The 16,680-nt window shown below is 41.7% G+C and overlaps 1 protein-coding gene and 1 long non-coding RNA gene across 5 annotated transcripts in view; one reads left to right on the top strand and one right to left on the bottom strand.

Moving 5' to 3' along the window:
• Nucleotides 1–2,809: 2,809 nt before the first annotated feature.
• Nucleotides 2,810–7,839, top strand: LOC309635581. The gene is made up of 2 exons (XR_014248894.1): nucleotides 2,810–4,358; nucleotides 4,669–7,839. It is a non-coding gene; the product is annotated as an uncharacterized lncRNA (long non-coding RNA).
• Nucleotides 6,673–16,680, bottom strand: part of SEC23IP (SEC23 interacting protein) — a 44,498-nt gene continuing 34,490 nt past the window's right edge. For 2 of the 4 annotated variants that reach the window (XM_082406946.1, XM_082406949.1), the window contains exons 18-19: nucleotides 16,126–16,227; nucleotides 6,673–8,195 (exon numbers count right to left, since the gene is read on the bottom strand). In XM_082406946.1, coding sequence (XP_082263072.1) covers nucleotides 16,146–16,227 — 82 coding nt within the window. In that variant the 3' untranslated portion in view covers nucleotides 6,673–8,195; nucleotides 16,126–16,145. Of the gene's footprint in view, nucleotides 8,214–16,125; nucleotides 16,228–16,680 lie in introns of all 4 variants that reach the window. The other 2 variants (XM_082406947.1, XM_082406948.1) reach the window with 2 other exon arrangements.

The following is a 16,680-nucleotide window of genomic DNA, read 5'->3' as shown; positions in this document are numbered from 1 at the left end:
CCAGTATGAGCAGTTAAAAAAAAAAAAAGTCCCCCCTTTTACATTTTAATTTGTATTTTTGAGATAAGTCACAAGGATGAACATTTTATTTCAAGTGTACTGGCTTGTTTTGTTCTGTTTCAGTGAACTATCTGTTCGTGTCCTTTCCATATTTTTTAAGTTCATCAAAGAAAATCTGTGAAGCAATTCCTTCCATAGCTAAACAGGGTGGGAGACTTAACTCTAGACACAAAAATAAAAATGTGAAATTGATTAATGTGAAATGAAAACTTTAGCTAAATATCCTGTTAACACACACATTGGTTACAGAAATTAAAGCATACACACTTCCATTTTTGTAAAATATTTTTTACCTTAAAGCAATTTTAAGAAAAATTGATCTTTTTCTCTACTTTGCCATTCTAAATCCACCTTATGAAAAACTGTGACTTCTTTAGATGTGACACGTTTAGTCAAAATGAAACAATATAAAATAAAATTCAAAAGCAAAGTAAAATAAAATAAAAACTAACCACTTTAAAGTTGGCTGGGATCTGAACTATACAAAACTAAACAACATCCATAAAATGAAAACTTTAAATATTCATTTCCCTTTGGGGCCTGGTAAATGGGAATTTAGTTCCAGTTTACTGCACACGATCACTCTTGCAATTCAAGGAAGTTCTTTCTGGAATTTTAAGATATGCCAAGAGTAGACGTGATGTTCCTCTATTTAAAAATAAACAGTTTTCACATTTTTTCATTTAAATTTTATTTATTTACTTATTTATCCATTGCAGTGGCTTCTCTTGTTGCAGAGGACGGGCTCTAGGAGCACAGGTTTCACTAGTTGTAGTGTGTGGGCTCAGTAGTTGTGGCACAAGGGCTCAGTAGCTGTGGCTCACAGGCTCTAGAGTGCAGGCTCAGTAGTTGAGGTGCACGGGCTTTGTTGCTCCGCAGCATGTGGGATCTTCCCAGACCAGGGCTCAAACCCGTGTCCCCTGCATTGGCAGGCGGATTCTTAACCACTGCGCCACCAGGGAAGTCCCTTGATGTTCCTCTTTCAGTTCCAAAGAAAGTGGTGACAGACATGACTCCACAATCCAGCCAGCAGACTGGATTTAATTCTCTGCAGATCAGCACCACATGTTGGACTAGAGACACCGAGGACTCAGAAGCCTTCATCTTTACGTATTTCTTCTGGAGGAGACTGAGGCTCAAACTCATCAATGCAAAACTCATCAGATTTGACAACAGTCGAGGTAAACTATAATTTTCAGTTGGCAAAATATTGTCATTTTATAGAGAATAAAACTCCACAGACCCCAGGCAATAAGAAGTCATGAAAGAGGGAGAGAATCATATACAGTCTTCCGAAGACCACGGCCCTACTAGATTCAAGGGTTTGTCAAGGGTTGACAAAACTGATTTGGGAAAGAGGAAAAAATGTGGAGACGGTGAGGGCTTGATTCTGCAATTTGTTGGAAAATGAAAAATGGCATCAGAAAATGTATTTTGAAAGAACTTAAATGAAAAGTATTTGAGCTAAAAGATATGAGGTATAGTCTCAAAAAAAAAAAAAAAGTAACTTCCTATTACAAATGTATGTTTCCAATATAAGACTGAAGAGTCTGCCTACCCAAATGCTGAATAACAAAATCTCTCCCTTTCACACACATGACCCAAACATGACCCAAAGAAGTTCTAATGAGAACTTCTAATGACAGAAAAGCTACTTCAAAACTGGCAAATTAAGGATTTCTGGAAGCCTGTCTGGTAAAAACTATCATGGGTATTATTTAAAGAAACTAAGTATTTTGACACAAGATAAGGGGGTGGGGGGTGGATTTTATATGTATCTTTCCACAGGGAAAGCTTTGTTCTTTTTAATTCAGAGGAACAAAAAACATTAAATACAGATCCTTAAGGTGAAAGTGAACTTCCAGCCTAAAAAGGACACCTCGCCAGGTAACTGCACGTTTAGAAATGGGCATCTCCCTCCGTCGCCAGCCGCTTGCTGAAATCTACTCATGCAGGTGCCTTCCTCTTACCTGATGGATGTCCACGAGGGTCCAGGTGTAACTATGAGAAACTCTCTCACGTTCCCACTGTGTTTGGGGAGGGGTGCAGGTTGAGGACAGCGTGGCAGAGGCTGTAGGTGTCAGGGAAGAGGATGGAAATGGGGTTCTTATTCGCATTTCTGTGCGCTCGGGGTTTGCCTCCCTTTGAGGGCAGCGAATGGAGTCCCGTGTTAGTCGTTTTCCCCTGTTGAACAGTGCTTTTTGAGTTAAGACACCTGAGACCAAACCAGGGTAAAACAAATGTCAATCAAACATCACTGAGCAGCACTGGTACAGGGGAAGCAGGCCCACTCAGGGATTCTGGAGGGTGGAGGCTTTGCGGAAAAGGTGGGAGCCCGAGGTTCTAGTCTGCTGCAGCATCTGGAAAGGATGATAATGGAAGAGCAAATTGGGAGGATGAATGACCAGCTTGGTTCCTACAGAGGGAGCAGCAGGCAAGGCCGAGAGAGGCTGGGAAGCAGAGCAGGGAGGGCAGGAAATTCTGAACCAGGGAGAGCCACCCAGAGGTAGAGGGGAGCTGGAGAACCAACCCCAGAGAAACACTAAAACCCGGGGGCGGTCACTCAGACACTCAGGAGGGCACACAAGCTAGGACACTTCTACAAACACTCTTTTGTAAGGACAAAAGACCATTTTTGCGTTTATCCCTTCCTTTTCAGTTCAAAGGGTAGCAAACATCAAGGTCCTGTTTAGACCAATATTTGGGAATCTTCATTAACATGAGGTTTTACGCCCCACATTAAAAAAAAAAAAAAAAAAAGAGCACTTCAGGCAAAAACAACAGAGCAAATTATAATCTACATCGCCTAAAACTTATCTTTTTCTTTCAAAGGTTATCCTTTGAAAATGCTTTTGCTTGTGAAAAAAAAAGCGGGGTGGGGGTGGGGGTGGGGAGCAGTGTTGTGACTGCCTAGCTGTTTCCAGAAAGAGGCAGACAGTCAATGTGCAAGTATCTTTCTATAGTAGAGGTTTCCCTTTATTTTTGAGGCTTAAGCGCACTTTATTCTCCCCTGCCATTAACTGAGTGGCCCTGGCAAGATGGCTAGCTTCTATGAGCTTCAGTTCTCTCATCTGTAAAATGGGGAGAATAAACCTACCTCCATGGGGCTTCTGTCAAGATTACATGAAAGAGCTTGCACAGTGCCCGAAGCACAGCTGACACTCCAAAAACACGAGTTCCCCTCCCCAGTTCTACTCCAGGGAGTAACATTCAGAAAACTACCACAGCCTTGTTCACCTGAAGTTTCTTCAGGAGTCAGAAGTGCTGTTCAAAACACCTTTTCACCTCCTGGGAAAGAGAAGCAAACGAGTCTCAGAGATACAGCTGAGCACAGGCTTTGAGGGGCACAGGAAAGGAACGCCTCTTAATTGGTAGTAAGCACTTCCCAATATTCCAAACCATGCTCCTTTCAACAAGAGTGAATGCTATTAAGTGACTTACAAAAAGAAAAGGCACCACAAGAAATGTCTTTAAAACAACTTTAATGAAAACCATTCTCAACACATTCAAACAGCTCTTTTTGTGTTTCATGAACAACTTAATCTCTTCCAGTTGCCCCAACAGGTGATGCTGTTTCCCACCTCAGGCCTTTCCACCTCATGAATGCACTTTCTTTCCCGCCTTGTCCCTGGTTGCCCCTGCTTACCTGTCTTTTAAGTTACAGAGAGGCCAACCCTGGCACCCCTACTGAGGCTAGAAGAGGGGTACGGACAGGGGGATTCACTACACCATTCTCCACACTTTTGAGTATTTGAAAGTTTCCACAATAAAACCTTTCAGTCACTCTTATAATGTAAGAAATGAAAGAAAAACATGGTGGGTCATCCCAGGTACACCAATTCCACCTGTCCATGAACCTGAACTGCAGCTCACCCCCTAGCAAATACGCAGCACTGCCTACTTTCTCATGGACGCGTCCTTGCTAATCCCTGGTCTGTTTTACAGGTCGCTGTAAGTTTCCTATATTGGACACACATTGTGATCGTTTACTGTCACATTAAGTGTGAATACTGCCCAAACAACGTGTTTCACTTGCTTTGAGACTGAAAGAAGGAAGCACTAAATGTCGAGGCTGCACTATCTCACGAGCGCCCACTAGTGTCAACAACAACATGAAGTCATTCTCAGAGTTCTGTGGGGCTGATAGGTTTGGGGAAATCTGCAATAGCGTTGATGTTTAAAGCAGGGAAATAAATACCAGGGAGAAAAGAAGTCAGAATTTAGGAAGACAAACATGTTTTCTGGATCCTATCCCAAAAGGAACTTAGAGAATCAAGGCATGTAGAAGTTACTCAAAGGTACTCTCGGGCTTCCCTGGTGGCGCAGTGGTTGAGAATCTGCCTGCCAATGCAGGGGACACGGGTTCGAGCCCTGGTCTGGGAAGATCCCACATGCCGCGGAGCAACTAGGCCCGTGAGCCACAACTACTGAGCCTGCGCGTCTGGAGCCTGTGCTCCGCAACAAGAGAGGCCGCGATAGTGAGAGGCCCGCACACCACGATGAAGAGTGGCCCCCGCTTGCCGCAACTGGAGAAAGCCCTCGCACAGAAACGAAGACCCAACACAGCCAAAAATAAATAAATAAATAAATAAATAAATAAATAAAAAGGTACTCTCCAAGAGTCCCACTGATCTGTGTGAAGACAGCCACATGAGCATTACCATCCCCCGCGCCCGCCCCGACTGGCTCCACAGCTCCTGTCCTCCCTGCCAGTCACCTGCAGACACCTGGGCCTCTGTGAAGGATACTCAGCCCTGTCCGGCAGCTCTCAGGGACAAGAGACCTGGCCAAGGGCAACCCAGGGAGGGCTGGAAGTGGCAGTGACCTAGCAACAAAGACGTGGGTCTTCCCTGAACCTGAGCGTTCGTGATAAAAAGAGTAGCAGTAGTGACAATTAGCTAATGTTCTGAGTGCTTACTATGTACCCAGCATCACTATATGCTCTTTACTCATATTTTCATTTAAGCCTCACAATAACTGTATGAGGTTGAGGAATTTCATGCAAGAGGAAACTGACCAAAAATCAGAAACACTTTGCCGAGAGGTTAGGGGAAAACAATCTTGCACGGGATCCACAGCTAAGAGGTAGAGAGCTTGGACACAAAGGCAGGTGGGCACCAGAGCTCTTCAACATGCTGTCAAGTTTTTGGTAAGCTCACTTCAGGGGTGAAATACCAGGACAAGACTGACAACCTGTTGCAAGTCTTATACAAATATCAAGGAGACAAGTCACCTGACAGTCCATCCAGCGCTTTGCAGGGAGACGGACAAAAGCAGGAATGCCCTGTCAGCACCCCAGCTATAAAGAACTGAACTCTATCAACTCACCTTAGAGGACCCGCCCTGGGGAACTAACTCATACTGACTGGTAATTATTGCTACAATGAGAACCATTAACTTGGAGGAAAACCAGAACATTCAGCGTCTGCAGCTCAATTCACCCTGTTCCCAGATGGCAAAATCTACATGGGAAACAAGTCACCACCAGAACGTTGCTCGGTAAACACTAAGGCTCAGCACTAAGGTATGACACCTCAAGTCATAAAAACCTGAAACAACGGTAATATAAATACCAAGATCAACCACTCTGGAATTTCCTGGACAGTCCTGATCTCCAGCACTCTATTTATAATATTGTGAGTTGCTATTTTGCATATATGATCCTCCCTGCCGGGGTAGTGATATCTATGCTCTAATGTCCTCATTTTCAAGGGTCTATGTAGAGCACACCTTTCCAATAACATACTTACGTCAAAAATCAATATAATCTGTTAAGCCCTTCTACTATAATCACACTCTGGTTTTGAGAAAAATCCTTATCTGGTGGATTCATGAACCACACAGGCCCATCAGACTCGGAAAGGAGTTTCCTCTCATTATGGCCACGTTAACAAACCAGGCCTAGGTTGACCTCATTGGTTTTACGACGACTCTTTGACCTTCAGTTTCAGACACTGATGCTTTTTAACTTTAGTCCCAAACTCTGCACAGGAAAGAATTTCAGAATAACTAGCGACTTGACTTTCCTCATCTGAGGAAGATGAGGGCATTAATCCAGGTTAGGGCTGGGTAGGAGGGTCCCAGGAGGGGACGAGCTACTGGAGAAAAGGAGGAGGTCAAGCTTTACTCAGCGGCTATGCTCTCATCTAGTTTATATACTGAAATGTGAAAAGGGTTCAGATACTTTTTAAACGTTTGCAAACCACTGACCTGAATGGCCATTCTAAGGTCTATAAGTATTTAATTCTATTTCTGATTTTTAAAAGTTTTATTCAACAAATATTTGGAAAATGCCTTACTTTGTGACAAGTCTGTGGTAGGCATGGTGGTTACAACAGTGAACAGTACGCTAATAAATACAGACTCTGCCCTCAGACCTATTACTGTTTTGGCTTTGGTTTTGTTTTTTTTAAGAAATTGAAGAGTGATATAAACTCTGTCCACAGCAGAGTTACCCTCTAAAATTCTATTTTATATTTTCCCAGGTGTTAAAATCACAAGATTCCTAAAACTGAGCTGGTACACATTTCTACTATGGACACTGGTTCAAGTGTTTCTTCCCCTCTGCCCAATATTCAGAGGATACAGGCTGAATAATACAGACAAAACCAGTTGTAAGTTGAAAAATCAAACTGGATTTTATTAAAATATACATAAATAACCCTTATTTTTCTTTATTTCATCAGTTTGGGGAAGTTAAGAGGAAATTAAGTGAGAGGTAATAGCACTGGTGTAGAGAAATGAAGGCCAAAAGGGAGTCAGTGAAACTGTGTTCTAGCCCAGATCTGCCACCCAGCAGCCTGAGAAAGGCATTTAGTGTTGTGTCCTCGGCTGCATAATGAGGTGGTTGGAATATATGCTGTCTGGGGTCACCTGCAGCTCAAAAACTCTACTGTCCTAATTCTGCCCTAATTATTAGGAGCAAATGCTATAGTTATGTATTAACTACAGAGCAGGTGTTCACAATGAAAAGTAAATGACCACTGAACTCATAGGAATACTTTTAAGGAAGACAAGAAGAATACAGACGTTTTCTGCTTTAAAAAAATGCATTGATGTTACTGTTTTATTCACACTAACTAGAATATATACACAAAAAATGTGTATCATATGTGGCTTTCAAAAAATTCTATGTTCCATGAGAACTATGTAAACAGTGTAAAATGTTCCTACTGCATAACAAAAGAAAATCAGCATTCCCACGTAGTATTAGGAAAATATTTAGATAATTTGAAGTTACAGTAAAACAAAGTAAAATATCACAGAACAGTCTTTTCATGAAATAGAGTTATAGTCTAAAAGCCAATACAGTTCATACTTTCAAATACTTTGGTAGAAGTGAAATTAATACAAAGCAAAAAAACCAAAATCCAAAAAAATTCTACTGTGGTTCTCATATTGATTGGAACTTTAGCAATGAGGCAACTGCACAGCTACCTTAGATGACAAAATGGAAAAACTTCTCGTTTGCTCCCCACTGCTGGTGGCAATGAAGCTGCGAGAGCACTTCACAAGACTTCTGTGACGTGTGGAGTATCTCACTTCCTTCCACAGCTCTGCTCTCAGCAACAGCCTGGAAGGCTTCTTAAAGACCGCAGTTCAGCTTGGAATAGAAGTGATCTTGGTTACTTCCGCTAACAGATACAAATGACCCCGCATTAAAGCAGCTCAGAACTATAATTCACATTTAAAGTAGAATATAAGTTTTTTAAAAACTGTATTATTATAGTTTCTCAAGAAGTCCATAGACCATACTACATTAATAAAAAAAAAAAGCAAGTTGAATAGCCCACTGACAATAGTTTTTTAAGAAACAGAAACAACCGTCTGCATGCTACAAATATTTCTTCATTGATATCACATATTACTTTGACCATTGTACAACTAAACTGATCTGAGGAGTTTTTAACTGCATCATTTTAATAATTTCTTTTTCTCATCTATACAGTCCAAATGTGGTACTGATTTATTTCATTGTCTTTTTGTTCTGTATGTTTTCTTTTAAATGAAGCCCTACATCTGAGAATTACAGCAGAGTAACTGTCGGTGAATCACATTTCTGTCAGCCATCACAGGAGCAGACTGGGGATGTCCTCTGAGGATTTTCTCCGCAATGTAATTTATACTGCAACTTTCTGTAAAGACAAGAATGTCTTTAAAAGAAGAAAACGAATCCTCGGTCAGCTTTACAAACTTATAGTAATAACACAATAACGCACTGTCGTTCCTTTCTGAAGTAAAAGAACAAACACACTGTCAAGTGCCAAACAAACACTGCAAACTGCCTCTGAAGAACAGCCTGTGAGCACAAGTCCTCAGGCCTTCTGGAGGGATGAAAGGGCATCAGGGAGTGTTTGGTGAGATAAACTAGCTGATAACCTTCATAACAAAATGAGTATAGAAAATAAAAGACAAAATATAAAGTGAATTATCTGTTGGGTTAATTTGAGGCTTTTTAAAGAACAATCCTAAAAAGGGTTAAAGGGCAGAAAAAAATTATTCAGCACAATTGTCTATGCTTGGGCTTCCCTGGTGGTGCAGTGGTTGAGAATCTGCCTGCCAATGCAGGGGACACGGGTTCAAGCCCTGGTCTGGGAAGGTCCCACATGCCGCGGAGCAACTGGGCCCGTGAGCCACAACTACTGAGCCTGCGCGTCTGGAGCCTGTGCTCCGCAACAAGAGAGGCCGCGATAGTGAGGGGCCCGCGCACCGTGATGAAGAGGGGCCCCCACTTGCCGCAACCAGAGAAAGCCCTCCCACAGAAACGAAGACACAACACAGCCATAAATAAATAAATAAATAAATAAAAATTAAAAAAGAAAAAGTCTATGCTTGAATGAACCAAGTATAGAAGGATTGTTAATATTTTAAATTAATTATTTTATAGCACCAGCGTAACATTGGGAACTAACTACTTGCCTAAATTTTACAACCACGTATACGAAGTAAAACAATTACAGTGAACAAATCATGTGTGAAATGAAAGGTTCTTAATTTTTCATATCAGATGTATCACAATCCCAGGACTACTATTGTTTGGACTTTGTTCTGCTTTGTTTTGTGCAGAGAGAATGTCAGGGGAACTTAAATCATTTCAAAATTCATTTGGAATAATAGCCAAGAACATAGTATACCAAGAACTTGCACTGCCAGATATTAAAAACTTTCACTGATTCTAAGACAGCATCAATTGTAAGATGCAATATTATTTTATGTACCATGCAAAGAAAAGATGTCCAGGGTATGAAATCTAAAAGGAGACAGAGACCCTCGCAAAAAGTGGGGATACCAAATGGCAACAGCCTCAATGAGGGGTAAAAAAAAAAAATAACAACGCTTCCTCCAGAAGAGAAGACAAAGAAGCCTGCATACCACTTCCTTGACAACAGGAAGAGGGGGAAATAATTCCTTGATATTTGCACTGGTACCTCCACCCCAACCTGCCTACAAATTTTGTGCTCTGAGTTCACACTACCAGCAAAGGCCAAGAAAATCTCAAGCAGAGAAATTAGCTTCAACAGATTCAGACTGGTAGTGCCCCCAAGTGACTAGCAGAAGAAAACTCAAACCCTCTCAGGGAGAACTCAACTTCCATTAAGGCAACAGCTGATTTTTAAGATGCATTCCATACTTAAAGATGCTAAAATGTGGAAAATACATAATATGAAATCAGATAAATCAGTTATTTATCTGGTAGGCAGATAAATAACTCAACAGAAGAGATGTCAGAAAGCCAAGAAAACAAATATTGGGCATATGATAAAAAAAATGTCAAACAATAGCACATGATAAAAACATAAAGCCAACGACAAAAGGGTACACTGTTCAATATATGGCACAGGCAAAAAAAATTAACTATTTAAGAAAAAAGTTAAATCCCTCTCTAAACCATATCCTTCTAACCTATAAAGTTAGATGAAAAAACAAAACCATATAAGAACTAAAAGAGAATAAACATAATTATCTAAGTAATAATTAATCTTAAAAGACTGGCCTACATATTTTTAAACATGCTCCCCACCCCACCCCTCAAGAATCCAAAGCATAAAAATAAAAGGCAAATGTCAAACTGGAAAAAAAATTTGCAATGACCAAAGGTCAATACTCTTAACTGTCATAATTATAAATCAACCAGAAACAGAAATATCCCACCCCACACTGCCAGAAAAATGCACAAAGGTCAAAAACTGGCAACTGGGACTTCCCTGGTGGCGCAGTGGTTAAGAATCCGCCTGCCAATGCAGGAGACACGGGTTCGAGCCCTGGTCCGGGAAGATCCCACATGCCGCGGAACAACTAAGCCCGTGTGCCACAACTACTGAGCCTGTGCTCTGGAGCCCGCGAGCCACAACTACTGAGCCTGTATGCCACAACTACTGAAGCCCACGTGCCTAGAGCCCGTGCTCCGCAACAAGAGAAGCCACCGCAATGAGAAGCCCGCGCACCGCAACGAAGAGTCGCCCCCGCTCACCGCAACTAGAGAAAGCCCCCGCGCAGCAACAAAGACCCAACGCAGCCAAAAATAAATATAAAATAATAAATAAATTAAAAAAACAAAACAAAACAAAAAAAACCTGGCAACTGACAAAAGAAGAAATGGCCAATTAAATACATTAAACATGCTCAATTTCACTAGTAATAGAAATGCAAAATAAAACAATGATATAATTTCTAGCTATCAAATTAGCAAAACTTTAAAAAAAAACAGCAATACCCAGTGTGGGCAAAAGGGTGCAGCACTTATATGTATGGCACATATATGGATGGCCGCTATGAAACTTCAGCAACCTTCCTGAAATGCAACTTTACAACAAATACAGATCAAAATCCTTTTAAAAATGTTGACTATCCTTAGATCTAACAATGCTATGTCTAGGAATTTATGTCAAGCAAACAGTCAGAGGTGTGCAGAAAGTATGTATAACTACATGTCAGAATTATTTATAACAGTGAAAAGTTGGAAAATCACCTAAATGTGCAACAGTGGTAGATAAATTAAGGATTTTAATAAATAGAACTATAAAATGAAATATAATGCAACTATTAAATATCCATGTATCTCTGAAGCACTGTTCATACTAGTAAAAGATTAGATAACCTATATGCCCATCAGTAAGGGATGGTTAAACAAATTACGGTGTAACAGTCAATGGAATACTACACAATTACTGAAAAGAATAAGGCGGCTCTTTTGTTCTGATATATATTCTTTCTGCCTGAGATGATCTTCCTCTCCCAGATATCCACCTAGCTCACTTGCTCAAATGACATTCTATCAGTGAGCATGTCCCTTGCCATTTTATATACAACAGCAACTTGTTCCCATCCCAAATGCACTCCCTCTTGCCCTTTTCCTGCTGCTCTATTTTTAACCATCCGGCACACTTCCATTGTTTATTTACGGTCTGTCCTCCCCCAGAGGAAAGAAGATCCTTGAGGGCAGAGACTGTTTGGTCCACTGCTGTGAACCCCGGGGCCTAGACACTAGTACCTGGCACTTAGTAAGTAAGGTGCTCAGCAAATGATGCATGGATGATGGGTGGATGGATGGATGGGTGGATGGATACGGGAAAATCTCAAAGATACAAACATAAGAAGCGTGTCTTATTTTGCTAGTATTTGTCTTTTAAAAAGGAAAAAAATCATGTATGTGTTAGCAGATGTCTGGAAGGATACACAAAACTTGGAACGCTGGTTGCCTCTGGGCAGGGACACTGGGGAAGAAGTGTAAGAGCAAGAGCCCTCTCTTCTGTCACTTCTAAAAGGTGAACCAGGGACTTCCCAGGTGTTCCAGTGGGTAAGACTCCACACTCCCAATGCAGGGGGCCCGGGTTCGATCCCTGGTGGGGAAACTAGATCCCGCCTGCATGCCGCAACTAAGAGTCCGCGTGCTGCAACTAAGACTCAGCGCAGCCTAAATAAATAAATAAATAAATAAATAAATATATTTAAAAAAAAAAAGGAAAAGTCTCTTCCTAAAAAATAAATAAATAAAAGCTGAACCAACTGTATGTATAAACCACTCAGAAAAACAAATAAAAATGGTAAATACACACACCCATGTTGTAGGCTGAGGTGGAAAAACTATACAATATACTCGCAAGTGGAAAAAAACAGGCTACAAAATAGCAAATAATATGAAATACACCGATGAGGTGGATGGACCTAGAGACTGTCATACAGAGTGAAGTAAGTCAGAAAGAGAAAAACAAATACCATATGCTAACACATATATATGGAATCTAAAAAAAGAAAAATGGTTCTGAAGAACCTAGGGGCAGGACAGGAATAGAGAATGGACTTGAAGACACGGGGAGGGGGAAGGGTAAGCTGGGACGAAGTGAGAGAGTTGCATGGACATATGTACACTACCAAATGTAACACAGATAGCTAGTAGGAAGCAGCCGCATAGCACAGGGAGATCAGCTCCGTGCTTTGTGACCACCTAGAGGGGTGGGATAGGGAGGGTGGGAGGGAGATGCAAGAGGGAGGAGATATGGGGATATATGTATATGTATAGCTGATTCACTTTGTTATAAAGCAGAAACTAACACAACGTTGTAAAGCAATTATACTCCAATAAAGATGTTAAAAAATATATATATATGAAAAAAAAATATATATATATATGAAATACACCGAGACTTAGAAAAAGCTTAGAAGGATTAACATCTAACACTTTCAGTTAGCGAGATTATAGGTGATTTCTGCTGCTGCTTTTCTACATTTTTCTAAAGTTTCTGTATGAGGCACTATCGTTTTATAATTTTTTAATGGTTTCTGAAGCACACAGAGCACTTGTTTAGCAGAGGGTCACAGCGCCCAGATCCCATGGCACAGTGACTCCCTCCTCACTTTGCGTCTCCCATCCCAACCTCTGGGTCACCCACTGGGAAACTCCTCACTCCTGTGATTCTCCGACCTCATCCTGCACTGACCTCTCGCTTTTTTCGGTCTCTATCACCTCCCTTAGCTCCCTTGTCTTTCTCCTCCTGTCTTAGTCACCTGGCAAAACCCTAATCTAGTAAACCCAGTTATCTCTTACTGTGCACCTCAACCAAGCAGCAGCACATGGCCAGAGAAAAGTCATGCGATCGTGCTAACTGTACTCACTTCAAATTTATGACCAAAATATCGAATGGGCACTCAAGCCTGCAATGCAATCGCACCACACTCTGCTGGCAAATTCCCTTTCCCCACACTCTGAGGTGAGTGTTCTTCTGCTCCCCTCTCTCCTCCCGTCTCCCACAGCCCTTGACCGAGACCTTACTCTCACACACTTAGGACAGGAGGCCAGAGAACGGCGGTCTACCCACCACCACCGTTACCCACTACCCATGCTGTGCCCTCACTCTCGGCCTTCCTCCGGTCCCATGGAAGAGGCAGCCCTGCTCTTTTTCTAAGACAAAACGCTTCGATTTGCCCCGGCCCTATCCCCCATTGACTTTTCAAGTATTTCCTCCAATAATATCCCCTTTAGCTCTTGCATTATCAACTTCTCCCTCAATATTGGATCACTGTCGTTAGCAAACAAACGCACCTGAATATCATAAAATGTCCCTGTCTTATTTCTGTTAACCTTCACAGCAAAACTCGTTCCTCTGATCCCTTACCTCTCCTCAGCCCACTGAACCTCTGCCATGATCTTAAAACAGCTTTGCTCAAGGTCACCAATGACGTCCTATGTCCTCTTCAAGCCAGTGGCCAATTCTTGGTCCTCCTCTTACTTGACCCCTCAGTGGCATTTCACATGGCTGACTGCCCTCTCCTTGAAACAATCGTCTCTCAGCTTCCCTGAGACCACAAGCCCCTGGATTTTCTTTCACTTCACAGACTTCTCTCTTCTCCACTGACACACTCCTAGGTGACCTCATCCAGTTTCTGGTTTCAGATGGCCAAGTATGTGCTGATGATTCTAAGGTTATTATTATCTTCAGACTAACATCATCAACTACCAACTCTCCATCCCCACAACCCCCAAAACCCTGCTCCCCCCACAAGCCTTCCCAGGAAAAGGTACCAGCAACCACTCAGTTGCTCACATCAAAATCCTAAGGGCCATCCTTAACTCTTCTTTCCCGCACTCCCCAGAGTGAACTCATCTGTAAGTCCTGGACATCGCTACCCCCGCACTAGGCCTGAGTTCAGTCACCTTTCGCCATCCCTATCACTACAACCCTAGTCGGAGTCACCACCAGCCTCTTCACTGTTGTCCCTCCATCCCTGTCCAACAGTCCACCCTCCACCCAGCACCAAAAGCAATCTTTCTAAAGTATAAACCAAATTATGTCACTCCTCTTCTTAGAAACGCCCAATGTTTCCATTACGCTTAGAATAAAACGTAAACGTCCTACCAGATCCCTCGTAGTCAGGCCCACCTACCTCCCTCCTCTTCTCCCCTCTAGCTACACGGGTCTGCTCTCTGTCCCTCAAACACAACACATCGGCTCCCATCTCATGGCCCTGGCAACTGCTCTTCTTTCTGCCTGGACTGTTCTCCCCGTATCTCCAGGTGTCCACCTCCTTCTCATCATTCAAATTTCAACTCACATATCATCAGCTTGGCAAGGCCTTCCCTGGAAGCACCCCCAGTCACTCTCAACCTCTTTCTATTTTGTCTTTTCCACAGAACCTATCAATAGCTGACATTTACTTGTGAATTAGAGTACAGGCTTACTGTAATCTCTTCCCCGCAGAAGACAATTACCTTAAAGGTGAGAATGCAACCTCATTTAGCACTTATCCCCAGGATGAAAACTGGCGTCTGGCATATAGTCGGTGCTGAATAAATATCTGTCAGCCAAATGAATGACTATTTCATAATTGAAAATCTGGACTGAGGTAACTCTTGACATTACATTTAGTTTATTTTAATATTATAATATCAGAAATGCTAAGAACTGATAAAACTGTATCAAAAGTCTGATTACAAAATGGCCTTTTATACCTCTTACCTACTCTGTTAAGGTTTTCTAATACACATTAGGAAATGACCTAAATGTCCATGAACAGGAAGCTGGCTAAATATGATGGGGCATAGCCATACAATGGATTCCTATGTAGCCATTAAAGAGAACGAAAAAGATCTACACAAGTTACTATGCAAGCTGTATGGCTGATCGACAACATCAAGTTGCAGAACAATATAGTCAATGAAATCCCTCTGTTTTGACATGAACACATATTTGATTGGACATGCACAGGAAAATTTCTCTAAGAAAATCCTACTAAAAGTGGTTACCTCTCCAAAATAAGAAGGTGAAGACTGAACTTATCATTTATGATTAAAAAACCAAAAAGTGCCAGGAACTACTTTTGATTTCAGCAATCGAGAGCTCACCACTTTGCATTTCACTCTTTCAAAGGCTATAAAAGTTCTAACTTTTTAAAAAACACATTACCTATTTTTTAAAGTGATGTATAATCTAGTGAGGAAAAACTGGCGTCAGGTGTCTCAGGAGAACAGTCAGGTTACAGAGTGTGGCCAACTTGCAGGTTGGTTTATGCATTATAGGTTTAACCCCCTTCTCTATTCCTTCCCTCGATAATGACTGGGAATGTTTAAAATAAAACCTTTACAACCTTTCAAGCAGTTTGGGGTTCAGCGGGGACATGGGACATGTGACACAGGCTTAGTCAACAGGCGTGAGTAAATTTTTACAGATGCTTCTGTTTTCCTAATTAAGATAGATAAGATATAACTAATACTACCCTTTCTCACCTTCTTCATGCCCCGAACACAGATGTGATATCTAGAACTATGGGAGCTATCTAATAACTACAAGGCAACAAGAGCCAACAGGCAGGTGAAAAGATGCAAACGATCTAGTGACATCATTCAATAGATGAACCCTTCCTGTTATATAAGAAAAATAAACCTCTATTTTTTTAAGGTATTGTGAGTTTGGTTCCTTAATGTCTCTATTCTGAATTTAAAAAAAAGAAAGAAAGAAAAACACTTAGAGGAAACAGAAAAAAGAAAAATTTATAGTCAACATCAACTCCATAAAAGAGGCTTCAGAATGAAACATTCAGAATTTATACGCACAATAAAGATAAACTCACACGGTGAAGCTGAAGTCCAATCAATGCTGGGGCTGTTCTGGACTAATGCTCATTGTTCGATAAATTTCTTTAAGTAATAACAGGGCAGTATCTTCAGATTCCCTATTAAAAAGAAAAGCACATTTACTTAAGAGATAATTAGAAATTAACCTCTAGGACTTCCCTGGTGGTGCAGTGGTTAAGAATCCGCCTGCCAATGCAGGGGACACAGGTTTGAGCCCTGGTCCGGGAAGATCCCACAGGCTGTGGATCAACTCAGCCCGTGCACCACAACTACTGAGCCTGCGCTCTAGAGCCCGCGAGCCACAACTACTGGGGCCGCGTGCCACAGCTACTGAAGCCCGCGTGCCTAGAGCCTGTGCTCTGCAACAAGAGAAGCCACCACAATGAGAAGCGCACGCACCCCAACGAAGAGTAGCCCCTGCTCTCCACAGCTAGAGAAAGCCCGCACGCAGCAATGAAGATGCAGCCAAAAATAAATTAATTAATTAAAAAAAAAAAGAAATTAACCTCTATGCATAAAGGTAGAGAATGCAGCTTTGGTTCTATTCAATT

This window comes from Balaenoptera borealis (assembly GCF_965194805.1).
Source record: "Balaenoptera borealis genome assembly, chromosome: 10".
Lineage (NCBI taxonomy): Eukaryota > Metazoa > Chordata > Mammalia > Artiodactyla > Balaenopteridae > Balaenoptera > Balaenoptera borealis.
The sequence above is the reverse complement of the archived record's forward strand: the minus strand, read 5'-3'. Positions and strand labels throughout refer to the sequence as shown.